Here is an 18998-nt window from a genome sequence, read left to right as displayed (position 1 = left end):
TCTGTTACATAATTTTCAATTGTTTTTAAACTACAATATAACTTTGATGGAAGTTGTTATAATGAATATTTATTGAGGGACCTTGTATTAACCACAAATTTTTAAAACCATTACTTATTAAAATCGAAGTGGCCATATTATTAACTATTATTAAGCTAAATAGAGTTGTATAATACAACTGCAATGATTACTATTAAATCTCGTTAGTGCTGTTGATACGTGCAGGTTAGAACTAAGAATTGAATTAATCGTTATAGTCCGGTACAGTCGACTTTATTAAATATTAAATATATATAAATAACTCTGAATAATTAACACAGCACCATCTAGTCCCACGATAAGCAGAAGCAGCAGAGCTTGTGTTATGGGTAATAGACAAATAATATAACTACTTAGAATTTTTTTTTAAATATTACATAATATACATAGAAAACACCAAGAACCCACAATACAATGTTTGCACCGTGCAAGGAATCGAACACGCGATCATCGGAAGTAGTTAGACCCCTAGACTACCGAAGCCGTTAAGTAATAACATAGAAAATATTAGCAACAAAATATCAAGTGTATAAGTGTAACTTCTATTACTGGAAAGTAGCTAATTAAATTACATTAGAAATGTATTCGTTCTAGTGCACTTTTAATTAGAATGTTTTTCAATTTATTTTGTTGCAATCAACTTCGAGTGATAACAATAGTATAATTAACATATTCTAATAGTGTACATAATATTGAATTTACTAGATAGTGTAAATATTTAATATTCTTGCATGTATGTGAATGCATGCCTGAAAATTTGCTAAACTAGAACACTAGAACAACGGTTGTGATGACTATACTCAACCAATTCAATATTTTTGGAAGGTAATGATTGAACTGTGCTATTAGAAGAATACATTAGGAATTCCAAAGTTTCCAATGAGGATCATGTAAAGGTCGGTCTGATCAGACCGAGAATAATATCCCATTCCAGAAAATAAACAAAGCAGGAAAATTTAGTTATATCATTTATTGAAAGTATGCAACTGTGCATAACGGAATTTAAACACATACACGTATTTATGGAAACACTACACACAAAATTTAATTGTAACATTTTGTTGAACGGCGAAATATATCTAACTATACGTAAAATGTTTTGCGCGCCGTAAACTACACATTTCAATTACTTCAGTTGTATATTTCCCAAGTACCTAATTATATAAAATACAATACAAATTGAAAACGTATGTCGCAGATATTCGATAATAATATATTCCTGGATTATATCCATCGCCTTTCTTAATATCTGCGGTATTCTATTTTCTCTATTGGAGAGAGCATTATCGCTCAAGATGCACTTAATTTCCAGTGATCATAATAAAGATTTCCGGGGATCAGTTTGTATGAAGGACGGATGTGATTACTGCAGGTTAATCTATGCATTAACAACTTAAGTTCGAATTCAGATCAAAATCGATTATAAATCATTTGACAATATATTATATAATCGTGAAAGCGAACAACTATAATCAATTGTAATTCATCAAGTTACATTGACTTGTCCTGTGTGACGCGCATTCTTAACACAAATGTTTATCGCTCATTGTATTTTATTTCGGTCAGGTGAACGGTGTAGATAGCTGACTTCTGTACTAATTATTATTACGTAGATCATGCATACGTTGACATACATACATAACAACGAAAATGAGAATAAATTTAATATTGAAACAACTTCATTTGGAATTAAAAACAACTTCATGTTATTTTCACAATGTAGATCTTCAACAAAATCAAACAAAGAAAAATAGACACATTTTGGGTATAGGAATGTTATGCATACTACGCTACAAATTTTGACATGTTATTCAGTTTTTGTGACTAAACGCAATGATAGAGTAGGAAAATCACTTTTGTTCCGTGATTATAGTTGCGTGTTCAATTTAGACTTATTTACACGCTTCAACGTTAGCTATTAACCAACAGAATGATTGAATGCATAAAAACATTTAGCGTTAGCCCAGTTCAATATTTTAAACTTATGAATTGTAAAGCTATGTATACAAATACTATTTTCTCAATGATTAAATAATGTGACGCCATCACACACTATTAGCCATACATCAATTAAGTATCTATCTCAAATGTAATTTATTATACCTATTTGTATATTTACGAGAGCAGAGCATAATTATTCGAAATGCTATGACCACAAGTATAGTCTTTACCCTTGACCCGAAATAATTTAAAATAAAAGCTTAAATTTTAAATTCACTTACAAGTTCATTTATTGACAGATGTATGTATGGACGAAAACTTCGAATTAACATAATTAAGGTATAAACAGTTTGATTATAACACTTTACAGTAGTGAAATCTAATTAGGAAGAAACTTAAAATAATGATAGAACCGATAATTGGTCACCCTAAATAACAGTCTTATACAAAATAATAATGGACCGGCCTATTTGTCGAAGTTAAAAGAACGCACTACTTGAGATTCTAAAGTGCACTTCAATGTTATAAATCCTGAGAAAGCTAATGTCTCGCCGAGAAGCCTGCGATGACACCAGCAATTTACATAAGTAATGCTGAAATGAGCTTCAAATGTAATTTTAGCTACGTTACATGTTGGATTTAGCTTGATGTCATACATCTTACTGAGTATTGGCATTGAAACTAAACGTATACAAAGTGTATACAAAATTTCAGTTTAAACAGTTGAAGATATCTGCCTCAAAATGAACTTGCAAGATTCCACCCGAACATAGTTACGTACTCACATTGCAAGTTAAATAAAAGCTTTTAATATACCTTCAATTGTTTTCAATTACATTACAAAACTTATAGACATATCAGCTCAATCATTTTTCAATTAGTATCTTTTGCATTGTTACAGTTAACGGACATAGTAAATGCTATGTCAACGAGAGGAGAGTTGCCTCTAGAATTAGCACTTCGTGGACGCAGTTCCTCTATTGCAACAACACTGTTGCAACATTGCGCCGACGCGGACGCTCGAGGGCCCCGTGGCAGAACCTTGTTGCACAGGGCAATCGACGCTAGAGATCCTTTCTCGGCCAAATTTTTAGTAGAAAATGGGGCCGATCCGAACCTAACAACAAAGTAAGTAGTACTTTATTTTTGACTAACAAGACTATCTGACTTTTAAACTATGCTATATCTGGAAAATGAAAAATCTGGTATTGAGCTCATTAACGGTCTGATTAAATAAATTGAAAGGTCACATCAAGGTCTTATGATCAAAGAAATGTATGTTTATACCAAATACATTGCCAAATACGATGCTCTGATTGTATTCAATATTTAGACCATTTATATTTTTAGTCACGGTCGAATTTAGTAATTTCAAATTTACTACATCTCTCTTAATTTAATATTTCTATACTCGTATTTGATCTTTGGATTTATAAGACCGAAGACATTGTCTAAAAAAATGTGCCTATTCCACAGAGAGGAAGGCGAGACAGCCCTTCACTTAATAGCTGCATTGACATCCAGTTCATGTGATGAAGATACAATGGAACAGATGGCGGAAATTGCAGATACCATGATTCAGAAAAATGCTGACATAAACCGACAGAACAGAAAAGGATTGTGAGTAGCTACTTATTTTTAATGACTCAAGAAGTTAAATAAATATTTTAAATTTGTCATTAATTTATTTAATTATTAAAATTAGCACACCACTACATCAAGCTGTGATAGCAAGAAACCAAAGAATATTTGACTTACTACTTAAACAATCAAATTTAGACACGAATTTGCGGACTGCGACAGATGAAAATCCACCCTTGTACTATGCGCTAGTTGACGATAGACGGGCATCGATTTCGTCAAGCGAAACATTGGTCATGAATGGATCTAACCCATTTGATACTCCGGTTACTAACAAAAATGCATTCACTGAAGACACGGCGGAAGAAAAAACTGAAAGTGTTGTCGAAAGAGGGTTCGCTGCTAAATTATTGGCTAAAGGGTGCCAACCAAATCCGCAATATTCTGGATCTGGTGACAGCCTGCTTCATATATTGGCTCTTGGATGGTTTGAGGTAATAATAGAGTGACTAAACTTTAATATAACACTTGTATTTAGTAAAATAAATAACACCTAAATCCCAACTCCGAGGTCAATTGCAAACCTTGTGCTCAAGAATATTAAAGATTGGTTTAGGTAATAAATGTATTCAGGTCTTTATTCGCTTCGCATTAACTACTGTTATCATGTATAACCTGGATGTTTAACCATTTGAAACATTCAGCATTCGATATGTAAAATAGATATAAACAATACTAAAATATCATTGTACGATTATCTAATTATAGACTACATTAACTTCAAAGTAGTCAGTTGCCCACTTTTTTATGTCTGTTATGGCTATAGGCATTAATAAAAAATAATAAAACTATACAATTTTATTTAATAAAATTTACACACTATGCCCCAGTGCAGTTAGAGCGAAGTGCTGGTGACAAAATACAGATGTCGTTTTTATGCAACAAATGTGCAAACAAACTTATAAGCCACGTGATGCTTAAACAGATTTTTGCAATATTTAGACCTCCTTTGTGTCATTCTCGCATTACCTACTTTTGTTACGTAATCTTAGTCAGACTTATCGTATTTGTTAGGCATCATTATGCTTAGTGTATTTGTGTATGTACTGTCATGTATACATTTTTGCAAATCTCACTACAAATAGTACTTTATAATCACATACTTGTTAAATATGTCATAAACATGGTCAGTGTACTTATATCAGTTAATTAAAAAGATACTTTTCGTAGGACTCAGCTGTTTTCCTAACGACACATTTGAACGGGGAAGTAAATCATGCTAACGAAGCAGGTCTGACGGCTTTACATGCAGCCTGTGCCAATGGTTTGGCCCGACTCACCACAGCTCTGCTAGAGCAAGGCGCGAGGCCCAATTTGCAAACAGCTTATGGCGAACAAGAGGACACCGTATATAGGTATTTCTATTTTATATAACTTAATTAGCTGTTACCCAAGGCTTTACAAGTGTCATTACGACATACGTTTTTCTAAAATTAACCATATTTAATAAACATGTTTTATTTATTATAAAACATGTTTATTAAATATGGTTAATTTTAAATTTGTTACAAATTTCTAGCATTTTTATTTTTGGAAGCTTGCCTTTTGTTATGCGTTAATAAGCAGTTTAAACAAATTATTTTATAAGTTTTATAAGTATATATATATATATATAACCGATAAACATAATAAATGGGATTTTATATCTACGCCTGTACTCGTAATATAATATTAGGATAATTATATTGGAAATATTTTTCTATTTTAAACCTATGGCGTTTTTGTTTATAAGTTTTTTCTATTAATTGTTATTCATGTGTTTTTTTTTTCGAACTATCCAAGCAAAGGGCAAAAGTTACGTAAGAATTCATTTAAACGCGCCTCGGATTACAAATTAACTTGAATGGCAGGTTCGACTCGCCTTCTACCACTTTAGTTGAAAATTCGTTATACATATCTAGTAACATGGCAGGAGGTATCATGTACGCATAAATGGTGGTGGGTCTTCTGAGATTGAAATATTAATGTTATTCGCATGAAATAGTTAAACAATGTTTTAATTTTTTTTAAGTATTTACAGTATTACGTGGTATGTCCCGTTTACACCTTATGTAGACGGGATATACCATGATAATATTATTTATATATAAATAAGCTCCCGCTGTTTATACGGAAAAAAACGAGGTCAAACTCTAGTATGCTGTGGATTCGCATGTTTGCTTCATTGTCAGAACCAATCTATAAGGGCAGTAGTTGTCCTAATGTTATTTAATGAACTTGAAGTTGGTTACCAAAATTGAGATTAAAGTCGTGAATGTCTTTTATTTGTTTTATAATTAAGAATCAAATTCGAATGCATATAGCATTCCAATTAAAACCTACTGTTTTCTTAGTGATTTTTTTTTCCTGATAATGATACGTTATAATACTGGGCATACTCTTAGTGATTATAAAGTAGTAATAAATTTTAATGAAAATATTTTAGGCATTACGTATAACAAATACAACTATTACCACTGTTACTCCAACTCAGATTGTAACGGAAATGTTAATTCATACGCTTTCTACGCGTAGAGTTTACGCAACATGTAAAGGAAACAGATGGGTACTTTTTTTTGTTGTAGGTACAGCTAATATACCACAACAAATAAATATAAATTAGGTATATAAATGTATTAATCATGCCATATATCCTTTGTTTTTTTAATTATGACACATAAATTAGAGTTTCATCCCTTGTTGTTGTAATTTGTTATTTATCGGTCATGTCAAATTGACATAGTATCAGTTAATACTTGTATTTCATCATTGTAATGATGATAGCCTTTTATGGTTGCCGAATGAATATGTTTACCTTTAAATATTCTACGCTTAGTATGGACATTGTTTGGAAAAATTATATGATATGATACATAGTGCGTATATAATAATCTACTATTACACTTCTCGTTAACGACAAGGAATTAATTCCAACGTCTGCAAATTTGATTGGCGATGTCTAGTGAGACGGCCAGACGAATTTCCTCCTCGTATTATGGACTGAACTTCCTACTTCCAAAAACTTATTGAAATGTCTCAGTATCTACCCTTAGTTTCTTTAATTGTCACCATAAAGCTATAAAGGATTATTTGATTTCAGACAAACACCACTTCACTTAGCTATATACAATAATCATGAAGGTTCAGTAATGGCTATAATAGAACATAAGAAATTGATCGAGAAGGGTGATTACCCAGCAACAGACCGCAGCAATGTTAGTCTTCTGCCTGATTTGAACTTGAAAAACTCAGACGGGGATACGCCTGTCAGCCTTGCGCTTAGCGAATGTGAGTGTTTTGATTTACTTTTTCTTAATGGATATATTAACTTTAACGCTGTCGGCCTCGGTGGCGTAGCAATTTAGAACGTCGACCTATTTCAGTTACTTGCGGGTTCGGTTCGGTTCCTGGATGTTTGCTATATAAAATACGTATGTATTAAAAAAAACGTATAGTAATAAAAAGTGTACAGTCACTTGATATAATTAATATAAACCTTTTAACGAATTATAATAATTATCGACTAAATCAACAAATATTCTCCTTATTACATTAATAAAAGTGTCCCTGATACTTAAAGTTATCCCGTTCCTGTTATTGTTTAATATAGTAAGAATCTGAAGTGAAGATATTTTTCAATAATCCAGGTCACAAGCACTTAATCACGCCATTGATTGAGGGGGGCGCGGATCCAAACATTCGTAACGGTAAAGGCTTCACGTTACTGCACCAGGCCATTGTGGAGGAGGATTCTAAGACTGCTATCTATTTACTGGACCACGGATCTGATATGAACGCATTGTGAGTAGTGGACACAGCATTTACATATAGAAGTATTATATAAAAATTAGTAGTAAGTATAGAAGGTTTCGACTACGAGGCACAGTAACTGTAGTAGAAATAAAAATTCAACTTTCTATCCACTCGGCCCCTTTGTTATTTTTTACCACAACTTAACTGCTCCTCAATATCCCGATTCTCGCACCGTAATATTTTTAGTAGACTCAAAAGTCCCACTATAATATAGATTTATCAGGCATCCATAGGCAACAATAAGTTTTTATATAGACGGACCGTATGCTAGTTTACCACCATTGTAGTTAATTTCATAATTTAAGAGCCACGCTCTTGTCGGTAGAGCTCTTGCTAGTTTCTACGATCTTCCATCTTTCCTTATTCACTATTAAATGTTAATACGACATGATTCCATGACGTAATCTTTTGACCATTGTAGTATACAAAAGTAACTAACGAATAATATACGAAATTTTGCAGAACGGAAGCCGGTGAAACTCCACTACAGCTCGCAATACATTGCCGCTTGGGTTTGGTCGTCGAGGCTCTGTGTGTACGAGGGGTGGACATGAGTCGCCTTGACGCCAACGGGGTGCCACCTCTATGGGCGGCCCTCGACTCCGGTCAAGAAGAAGTGGCTAGTGTAAGTTGGAATTTAATTATTATAACCAATTCATTTTATATTTGCGATGTTTCTTCAATATATTAATTAATTAATTTTCGGTGCAGATTTTAGTGAGGAATGGAGCAGACGCCGATTGTTGGGGCGCCGGGCCGGACGGCTGTTTGCAGACACTGTTACACAAGTGAGTTTTTGCCGTTTTTTAATCTTGTACAGCAATATAGCATCGATACCAGCATACAAGTCGTAAACTATTTCTGTACCATATAACATGGCGCTGTAACTGCGTTGTGCCTTTGCGTGAAATGTGCAAGCTTGTATATAGTAGTTTGCCGCGAATTGTAACTCAATCTAACGAATGATAACTATTACTTCCAAGATAATTTCAAGGGTTTGAGTATATATTTAATGGTCATTCAAGATACCTCATGTGTGTACCCCGTACGTATAAAATTCAAATATGAACATATCATATTTGAATTTATGTGCGAACTTTGAAAACATATTCTAATTTCAAATAACTATGCTATAAATCGAGATTTTGTCAGCATTTTCATACATATCATCATATAGTTAAAGCAATGCCTAGCACCTGATTAGACATTTTCAAAATTTTTGTTCTAAAGTGAGTTGCGTGCTATAGGGCTATAGACGAAAATAAGGAGTCGCTGGCGATGTTCCTCATCCGATCAGGATGCGATGTGGAATCAGCACGACGTGCTGGTAATGGCGGCGCGGGCGCGGATGTCGCCGCAGAGAAGCAAACGCCGCTACACCTCTGCTGCACCTGGGGACTTATCGATGTCATACAGGTGCGAGACTGCTACTTGCAATACACATGTATTGTTGACTCATGGTCTACAGTTAGAGTTGCCATTTGGGTGTTTTACAAGTTTCTTATGTTTGTATTAGGCTGGGTATTGCCTATGTATATTCTGTATGTATTTACAAAAAAATAAAAATTTTGTATTTAGTTCTAATTAGCTTAGCACTAGATGGCGCACTAGATGGTATTAATTGTACTGAGATTATTACTTTTATTATCATATTATATATATATATTTATTAAATGATAATGGAAATATATAATAGATAAGTAAGAAAACGTAATCATGATAAGTCAGAGATAATAAAAGTTCCCAAATACTTTTAATTAAAAATAATACAAAGCAAAAGTCGTGACTAAGTGGAAGACTTATGGAGCGGCTGAAGGCCAATTCCCGTTTAACAGATACGACTTAAGCATGAGGACACCGCTAGGGGTTCAAACCTGGGCTCAGGCCGTCGTAACTTGGATCCCCGTTTGAATTGGACGGGGGATTGATCGGAGGGGTGTGAATTAATGTTTACGTATTTTTATTGTAGACTCTTCTAGAGCACGGTGCCAACATAAATTCAAAAGATTCAGAAGGCAAAACGCCACTACATATAGCGATAGAAAATCAGCACGCGGGTATTATTTCTCTGCTGTTGTCTCACCCGGGCATCGACCTCTCGGCGCGGGACAACAAGGGCGTGTCGCCATTTGCGGCAGCCCTCACCGCCAAGAACAACAAAGCTGCTCAGTCTATACTTGAGAAGAATCCATCAGCCGCTGAACAGGTTATTAGTATTTTTATATTCTCTGTGGTGCCTTTAGATACAATAATAATAGGAATGAGAGAAATACTGAAGAGAATATTAGGAAAAACGGATTTATATCGAAAAAAAAAAAAACTATTTCAGTCAACTCATTACAGCGTGGCATAGCTAGTACTTACTGATTTCTATCTTTGTTATATAGGTCGATAAAAAGGGCCGCAACTTCCTACACGTTGCCATTCAAAAATGTGATATGGAAAGCGTGATGTTCCTTTTATCGGTGGAGGTAGATGTGAATTCACGAGTACAAGACGCGACACTAGCGCCACCGCTGCATTTAGCGGCCGCTGCCGGCAACGAGGTGCTTCTGCGGAGTTTGCTTCTTGCTGGCGCTAGGCCCAACGATAGGGATGCACACAAGTGAGTTATAAAGTTCGAGTTTGATTATGAGTTTTAAAGAAAGATTATTTTATAATCTGTCATTAACACACTGACTGTGACAAAGATGATAATTATGATCTGACTATTGGTAATATGAAAGGAGAGACGAGTGACTACCATTTCCACACATATCTGAAAATATAATATTTAAAATATAGACATCGATATGAATGTATATAATATTTAATACATGTATATTCTTAATTTGTCTTATGTAACGAATGTTAATAAAACATTCGTTACTATCAATCTACCTCTTCCTTATCCCATTCATTTGGCGTCATGTTATGTTAATCAAACATGAAAAGTAAAAGGAATTGTCATACATTCTTATATTCCAAGTTCTCTGGAGTGCTGACAGCATCCTACGGGAGAGATTTTAATGATTGATAATGAAATGGTGCACCCGCCTGCGCTAACGGTTTATGCTGACGTAACACCAGTGGAGGATGATAAGATGAACATGAAGTCATCGTGATAAATTACAAACAATCCTGTGACCCTTGTTCCAATATCTATGTGTTTTGTATTTAAGTATCTATGTCATCCATTAAAAATATATACCTTCATATTTTTAATGCATGAATAAATAAATGATGAAATCACCCAGACCGATACAAACAATCATATTCATGAATACGAACGTTCGTACTTCCGCTACCACGGAGGTCGTCAAACAAACATAAAGCGTGCACGTCCACGTGCGCAGGCGGACGGCGCTGCACGTGGCGGCGGCGGGCGGGCAGGCGGCCATCGTGTCGGCGCTGACGGGCGGCGGCGCGGAGTGCGGCGCGGTGGACGCGGCCGGCGACAACGCGCTGCACGTGGCCGCGCGCGACGGCCACGCCGCCGCCGCACGCGCGCTGCTCGCTGACACAGACATAGACGCCGCCGCACCCAACCTCAAGGGTCCGTACCCCCCTTATATTTGTAGTAACGTTTACCGACAACATACTTCGCCTTGGAAGGTAGTCCCGGTATATATCCCAGTTAAACTGGGAAAATATTTTTAACTTCTTTATTCTTTATCTACGTTATCTTTTACTATTATCTAATATATCTTTTAGTTAGTTTAGTTTAGTTGTTAGTAACTTTATAGTGTAGTTAATAACTTTATACTAAACTGTTAATTTTTGTTTTTCTGACAGGTCGAAATCCATTGCATGAATTATGTTGGTGTAAAAAAGATAATGCAGCGACAATCTGTGAAATATTTTTAGAATTCATGCCGGATTATCCCATCAATAAAACAGACTTACAGGTATAGTAATTGTTTTTAGTGTGGTTGAATTATTAAAAGTTTATTTTTATCGCATTAGATGTTATTTTGCAGAAGTTCGTTTCACTGCTTAATGGATTTATATTATTTTGTTAATTCCGCTATAATTAGGATGTCTGAGATCACAAATATTCAGTTATTCGGAAACTTGACTACCGTTATTACTTTGAATGGTCATGAAATTCCGACCGATATTGAGTCTAGAGTGTAGACTCAAACTCAAGCCCATATTGCGATACGTGTTTCACCTCTGGACAGATTGAATTCACTGGACTTTGAAGCCTAGTGTTGACTGTTCGGCGACCAAATCGCGACATTAAAACTTTTATTATTCTAAACTTACGCAATATCTTATAACATTAGAGAATTTGCAATGAAATTAAATCAATAACTAATAATACTACCGAACGCCATAATAATTGGCTTCTTGTCAAATCTTTGAACATTTCATATGAAATTGTACATCTTTATAAGTATACAGATTATTAAGTGATAGATATAAAAAACCTGTCATAGTTTGAATGAAATTTAAATTTCAAATTTAATACCTCTATGCTTACTGTACGCAAAAAATGGTTATTGTATGTAAATAAATATTTTATTTCATTGATTGATTGAGAATATAACCGCTTATATTTTTTAACCACAAGTCACGTATTGATGTTACTATCTTTTTGCATATCCTTTCTTCCGCGAAGGAGTCAATTATTGGACTCAGACACTATACCCCCATCTGTAATTTGTGCCACAGATGGAGCGTTAATGTCATTTTTATAGCTACCAGTTGAAAGAATATTGAGGGATACATATATGAATAACTTGAGTACCCGTGATTTGTACAGTAACAACGATATGTACAAAAAGTAATAAACAGGCTACATTGTCTGATTGATTGAAGTCTTCCACGGGCCGTTATGGGCCGCCGGGACCCGAGCATACTGCTGGGGTGAATCTACATTGTCTATGATTTTATTTAACTTGTTTGCCGCAAGTGCTTACCTGAGCGTGGTATATTTGATAGGGTAACACACCACTACTGCTTGCGTACATGAACGGGCAGGCTGCCATGTGCCGAGTGCTGGTTCGCGCCGGGGCCTGCCTCGCACAGGAGAACAAGGAGGGTGTCTCCATATTTAACTACCAGGTAATACACATAATATATATATCTATACAAATTAGTCATATGTATTCTAAAGCCTCGCCTAAGTTTAGTATATTTAATAAAAATCAAATAGTTTATGATAATTACTGTAAATTTGGTTTCAATAAATATTATTATTATTATTATACTTCTAAATTACTTAAAAAATCAATAATATTCATAAAACTAAAGTAGTCTCCCAAGAATGACAAGACAACACATGTATAATTTTTGATGTGTTAAAATATTACCAATATATATTTAAATAAAAATAGAATTTAATTAAACTAATGGACGCCTAATGCTCGAAATTCGACCATAATGAATTTAAATTATAAGTTTGAATATTATTGAGCTTTTATAGTCAAAAGAGACATAAATATACTTCTATGTGTGTGTGTCAAATGCATGGCACTGTGTGTACTGATTTGTTTTGTAATCAATAAAAAAAACAATAGTATATTTCTCTCTCTCTCTCTCTCTCTCTCTCTCTCTCTCTCTCTCTCTCTCTCTCTCTCTCTCTCTCTCTCTCTCTCTCTCTCTCTAAATAAACTATGAATGTGCGAAATTTATACCCCTCCTCATTTTCGTAAAAAGGGGTACAAAGCTTTTGCTTCACATATGTACAGATAATAAGGATATTAGATCAATATTGAATAATGAGTACATCATATATTAATTGATTACATTATTAAATGTATACATTTTGTCATCTTATTATTTGTGTTTATCTCATTAATAGGTCGCCACAAAACAGCTATTGCATAGACTACTTGATGCACTACCAGCTGAGGCTCCGTGGGCGGAAAGTGACCTGTGTCAAGAATGCGGTACAAAATTCACGCTCACTATGCGAAAGCATCATTGGTAACTATATCCATATCTTGTTTAATACCTACCTGAAAAAGAACCTCCTACACAATTGCCATTTCTGAGAACTAGGTTGTCCACCTCCAAACCATGTAATTTTTATCCCATATCTTCAAACCGCAATTGCTGAAATAAGTACAATCTATTCTTATTGTCCATTTATAGTCATATTTTTTGTGGATTGCTTGGAAATTGGTGGCGGTCTAGTCTATATAAAGGAAGTTTAATTATATAGAATAAAATATAATTTATTTTTGTTACAGTCGTCACTGTGGTAGGATGTTATGTAACAAATGCTCCAGCCAGGACGTTCCAATACTCAAATTTGGCATGAATAAACCGCAGCGAGTTTGTGAGATATGCTTCAATGTACTCCAAGTTGGTGCTAGTTAGTAATATCTCCATATAGATGGCGCTTGGCCAAAACGGTGTGATATAATAGTTTTGTATGAGGGCTCAGCGATTTTATGTTGTTATCTAGAATGCGTTATGAGTGGGTTATATTTGCTATTTGAGCAATGATATATAACTTTTGGATTTTGTTACATTCTCAAATGTATACTGTATTATATATTTAAAATACGTGGTCACAACATAGTTATGTTTCTTGCGTATTTGTAGTAATTTTATTACTATAATGTGATGCAATATTTTCAAGAACAGACATCATCACCCAAATGTTGCTAGTCATGTTGACTTGCTGAACCTAAATTTATTTTACCGTTTTCGCTAAAAACAACAAAACAAAAGCCAAACTTTAGTAATTATTTTTATTCTAAACTGTATTTAGTTTTGATTTTTATTTTGTTACTATAGTTTGCTCAAGATACATAGTATAATATATTGTTTAAATGTAAAATATATTAAAATGTAATGGATTAAGCGACCGTATTAGCGCCACATCGGTTGAAATAATAAAAATTAATGTACATTTAAATTTAATACTGATCTACTGTTCCATGGCAACAGTAATGACATATATACAAATTCTACATGATGTGATGTAACCATTGAAATAATAAATTGTATTTACTGCTACTACTATCCTATAAATATTTTCATCAGGAAGAAATCACTCCAATGTTTTTGTTATTCTACGCTGAACATCATCATCAAATATAGTATGTACGATTGACTGTTATGTAATCTTCACTAATATAATGTATTATTATTATTATTGAAGTGTCAGTGCCCGATCCAGTACTGTATTTTTATTGAATTCAAATAATGTAAATTCGGGAATTGTTAATAGGAGTATGTACTATGCAATCCAAGATTATTTTTTTTACATATACATGGTTAATTTGTTTACATGTTATGTATTTTATAATTGTTTCTAAATCTTATCTATAAAGCCTATTTATTTTTATTAGAATGTAATTGTAAAATTCGGATGTTTATTGTAAAGTTCATGCAATAAGGTTGAACCAAAATAAGACATTGTTGAGTTGATGCATGTTTTTGTACGGCATTATCAGCATGGCTGTATAAATTGAAGGTAAATTTTATAATACAATATGTACTAATGGCCTCGATGGTATGGCGGTTTAATACGCCGCTTAACTGTGATGGTCGCGGGTTTGATTCCTCGCCCTAAACGTCGTATAAGCATTTGTACCATCTACATAAATATAATTGTTTATATCGGTCTGTGTATTTTGTAAGTATATTAAGTATGTATTTACAGAAGTATTAAAATATATATAAGTATTTATATCAGTTTTCTAGTACCCATAACATAAACTCTGGCTTACCTTAGGACTAGATGGCGTTGTGTGAATTGTCAAAGGTAATTATTATTAACAATTTAAAATTATAACTTGATCCATGCCGGCAAGGCTATACTCGCATTGCAGTAATCTGTTTTATTACTGTCATCTTAATCAATTCTGATTTTGGCGTGACGTGACGTGTTTTATTAAAATACAAGAAATATAAATGTATCAGTTTACAGCGACTAAATTGTAATTACTGTATACATTTAACAATATTCGTGTTAACGTGCTTTTCAGAACTTCATACACCACTATACTTACTGACTGACTGCTACCACTTCTTTAGAATTTAACTTGTACTTATAATAAAGCCTAAACCTTTAAGCCATCCGTTAGATTAGGGAAACAAAGTTTAGTGCCTCATCTGTCTACTTTAAAATGTTGTGTGAAAAAGGAAGCCATTTTGTTTTTATTGATAATTAGCGACATCAAAATTTTGGGACCTATGACTTAGGAAAGTTATACACAAGTAGAAAGAGGTAGTATGAGATAATATTAAAAGGAAATCTTTTATCAACTGTTTTCTAGATCTATAGTTGCGAGTGTTTTGTCCACCTCCGCCTTAAAGCGTAAAAGTTGTTCAGTAAGCATAGTTCTCAAAATTCTGAGTAGTTAGGTAACTTCATATATATTTTCAAAATAATGAATGTATGTTTGAAGCGTAAATTACCATTTGATTAATGGCAATATTATTAATTTTCTCCATGTATTTACTATTTTATTGCTTATGTATATTGTCAATTTTGAATATTAGATTAAGATTTTATAGACACAGAATTGTATTGCATAGTCATAAAAATAGTCTTAAGGAATCTTATATGAATGTAGGCTTATATCGAGATGACTGAAAACCATAAAAGTCTAACTTCGAAACAGTTGCAAGAACATATAGTTTTATTAAATAAATATATAAAACCATACAACCATTTATCTGTGGCGTTACGTGTATACTCCTTTTCCATTTTATTTGGTTGTTATAAATATATTAAAAGTTTTTTATATATCATTGATTTAACGAAACATTCCAAAGTTTAGGTATGTCTTATAACAATATTTGAATGAAGTTAAAGAGAAATAAATATTTTTTAATATTATAAAGTCCATTCTTATTTTTTGAGTGACAGAGACTACATTGTACACAACCGAATTACATTGTTTATTTATATAGAAGTGTAATTTAGCTATTGTGTCTCATATAGATTATTTTTAGGAGTAAGTATTATTCTTCGTCTGCAGTCTTTAGTCTTATTTGCAATGCAATAATTGGCAATACTAAGGATTTATGAATCAATAGTGCCATTTCCTAATTTAAATAGAAATATTATTTTTCCACTGCTACATGTTATGTTAAAAAAATATATATTTGCTTTAATAAAATTGTACTTGAAATAAATATGTTTTTGTTTCCTTTAATTCCATAACACTATTCTATAATTACAAGTAAAATAAAGTAACATATTTTTTAACTTATTTATTTACAAATCAACAACATCAAGTATTCATTTTATTCTCATACATGTTTAATAATTTACTAACAAGCCCTTTAATTTTACCTTTCAAAATGAATGTAAATTCTTCTGTTTCTTTGAGTTTATACATTTCAGGGCTGAACTAAACCTTAGAACTACTACTACTACATTACTTTAGCCTTGAGAATAGGTCTTTGCTGACGCATTTGTCAAGGACATGTAGGTAGTCAATGAGTTCCTCATCACAAGTTTCAGCTGTTTTGGATCGAGAATTGACGCGATCATTGCACTCCTGGTATTTTCCCCATAAGTTCTGCGCATCGGATTTTTGAGCACAACTTTCCTGGAAATTATAAATAATGATTATCACTTTCCACCAAGTAGATGGTCATTATATTTATAATTAATTTATTCAAAATTATTTTGTGTGAATCGAATGTAATTGTTTGACTTATTTAAATAAACTATATATTTATAAAAACCAAATTAACTCCTTGTTCTTAAGTACCAACTTAAGAACAACATGAACTTAATTTTATAAAAATTAAATATTATAAATATTTTGTTTGTTGCAGCTTTATTACCACATGTAACCATAAAAATCAAATTTATTTAATACTAATGTTCTGTGTGCCAATGTTAAGTAATTACAGAATTAAAACTCTAATAAAAGAAGTGATGAAATGAGCAATACTAACAATAAGTAAGATTTAATATTATTTATCTTAAATTACTTTTTTACTACATTTAGAATGTATTTTTATTTACTTTACTTTATTTACACGATATTTAAAAAAATAAAGTGACATCTAAAACTTTAAGAGGCCTTTATGAAAAGGTATAATATATTGAGGAAAGTCTACTAGCAATATTTTGAACAATGAAGTACATATAAAATAGATGCATAATTTCATCTTGAGTTTGTATATATTAATATTTACATGCTTCTGTATCTACCACACTGGTAAGAAAATAATATTTATCTAAAATAATACTAGTACTTTCTTTAAATTATTCTTTATATATTTGTATATATAAATACATACACAAAAATTTGACTAGAATGATCAGAACAAATAGTAAAATATATCTATTTTTAGTAAAAATATAATAGGCAACTAGTCATTTTACTAGCTAATTTAAATTAAAAATATATCTATGAATATATAAATTTTAAATTACTTTTAGTTTAAAAGAAAAAAACCTTTATTTTAATTTCCAAATAATTCAATTGAAGTTGAATGGGTTTCTAAAAAAGAAAAATAAGGATAAGCTAACAAAATAAAATCCAATAATATTTAAACAAAATAATTATGTTTCAGAAATGTATGGCACTCAAACCAATACATAAATACACTATTGATGTTTACATATTACAGAAAACATCAAAATCCTCTTTAACAAACTTAGTGAACAGCTTAGTAAGAACACTTATTGTCTGATATCAATAAAAATAATATTTAAAATCTGTTGTTCAATAAACTACTTTTTAAATATATTAAATATTTCTTTGTAATACTTATATACATAAGTGTAAATATATTAAAAATATCCAATGTCAGACATAACTTTTCTGTTTAATTGCAAAACATTGATAAAGTCCAAATTTTGGTTAAATTATTACAAAACCAAGTTGCCCAAGAGTGAGGTTGTATACCAGAATACCCTCTTACAGGAAATCCTTTTAGTACACTAACAAGTTTTTATTTTTATATAATTTTTGAAAAGAACGTAATATCAACATAATATGAACGAATAAGCAATATTTACCCTTAATTCTTCTTGAGGATCGACTAGGTCTTCCTCTTCTGCGGCTTCCTCCTCGGCTTTGACGACTGGAATTAGTTTGTCGGACATTGCGATTGGATCTGCAATTTAATGCATTTGAAATATTTATGATGAATTTTACATTGTATAATCTAATAAAATGGGATTTTTTTTATTTCTAAAATAAATTACCAAAATCGATGATGTAACGAGAACAGTAAAATGTTGCCAGATTAGACAGACAGCAGCACAGAACACCAATATTGTTGAGACAGCACTGACTGACGGACACTACTATAGACAAGAGATTATTTTCTGATCTGTGGTACTAGCCTCTGATTTACTTACAAATCTTTGGCTACTAGACACTGACAGTAAGACGGAATTAGTATAGATTACCACATTTAAAATACACATTTAATTTCGAACTACTTACGAATTATTATTATTAAATACAAAAGTTTAAAAATAACTATTTACGATACTGCATGACCATGATATGATATTTTACATTAACTATTAAGAGTTACAACAACAAAAGTGTTAAACAGAATAAGGAAGGACTATTAATTAGAAAGTAAAAATGCAGAATAGTTAATTATGTCGTAATCGTGATTTATTACAAAACCTACAATACAGTAAATGTGGATTCATTTTA

At 32.5% G+C, this 18998-nt stretch overlaps 2 protein-coding genes across 2 annotated transcripts in view; one reads left to right on the top strand and one right to left on the bottom strand.

Annotated features, from left to right (window-relative positions):
- LOC131847084 (rabankyrin-5) overlaps positions 1-13983 on the top strand; it is a 58220-nt gene extending 44237 nt beyond the window's left edge. The window contains exons 6-21 of the mRNA XM_059196545.1: positions 2882-3108; positions 3457-3600; positions 3686-4055; positions 4792-4976; positions 6701-6888; positions 7248-7401; positions 7876-8038; positions 8125-8201; positions 8661-8829; positions 9383-9619; positions 9801-10018; positions 10749-10948; positions 11188-11300; positions 12340-12462; positions 13202-13326; positions 13593-13983. Coding sequence (XP_059052528.1) covers positions 2882-3108; positions 3457-3600; positions 3686-4055; positions 4792-4976; positions 6701-6888; positions 7248-7401; positions 7876-8038; positions 8125-8201; positions 8661-8829; positions 9383-9619; positions 9801-10018; positions 10749-10948; positions 11188-11300; positions 12340-12462; positions 13202-13326; positions 13593-13722 — 2823 coding nt within the window. The 3' untranslated portion in view covers positions 13723-13983. The remainder of the gene's footprint in view (positions 1-2881; positions 3109-3456; positions 3601-3685; positions 4056-4791; positions 4977-6700; positions 6889-7247; positions 7402-7875; positions 8039-8124; positions 8202-8660; positions 8830-9382; positions 9620-9800; positions 10019-10748; positions 10949-11187; positions 11301-12339; positions 12463-13201; positions 13327-13592) is intronic.
- Positions 13984-16570: 2587 nt separating this feature from the next.
- LOC131846928 (cytochrome b-c1 complex subunit 6, mitochondrial) lies at positions 16571-18616 on the bottom strand. The gene is made up of 3 exons (XM_059196349.1): positions 18533-18616; positions 18344-18441; positions 16571-16916 (listed from the first exon to the last, which is right to left on the bottom strand). The coding sequence occupies exons 2-3, from the start codon at positions 18428-18430 to the stop codon at positions 16743-16745; spliced, it is 261 nt and encodes an 86-aa protein (XP_059052332.1). The 5' UTR covers positions 18431-18441; positions 18533-18616; the 3' UTR covers positions 16571-16742.
- Between the last annotated feature and the right edge of the window lie 382 nt (positions 18617-18998).

Source organism: Achroia grisella, unplaced genomic scaffold (genome assembly GCF_030625045.1).
Source record: "Achroia grisella isolate CSIRO2021 unplaced genomic scaffold, CSIRO_AGI_Agris_v1 utg109, whole genome shotgun sequence".
Classification (NCBI taxonomy): domain Eukaryota; kingdom Metazoa; phylum Arthropoda; class Insecta; order Lepidoptera; family Pyralidae; genus Achroia; species Achroia grisella.
The sequence above is the reverse complement of the archived record's forward strand: the minus strand, read 5'-3'. Positions and strand labels throughout refer to the sequence as shown.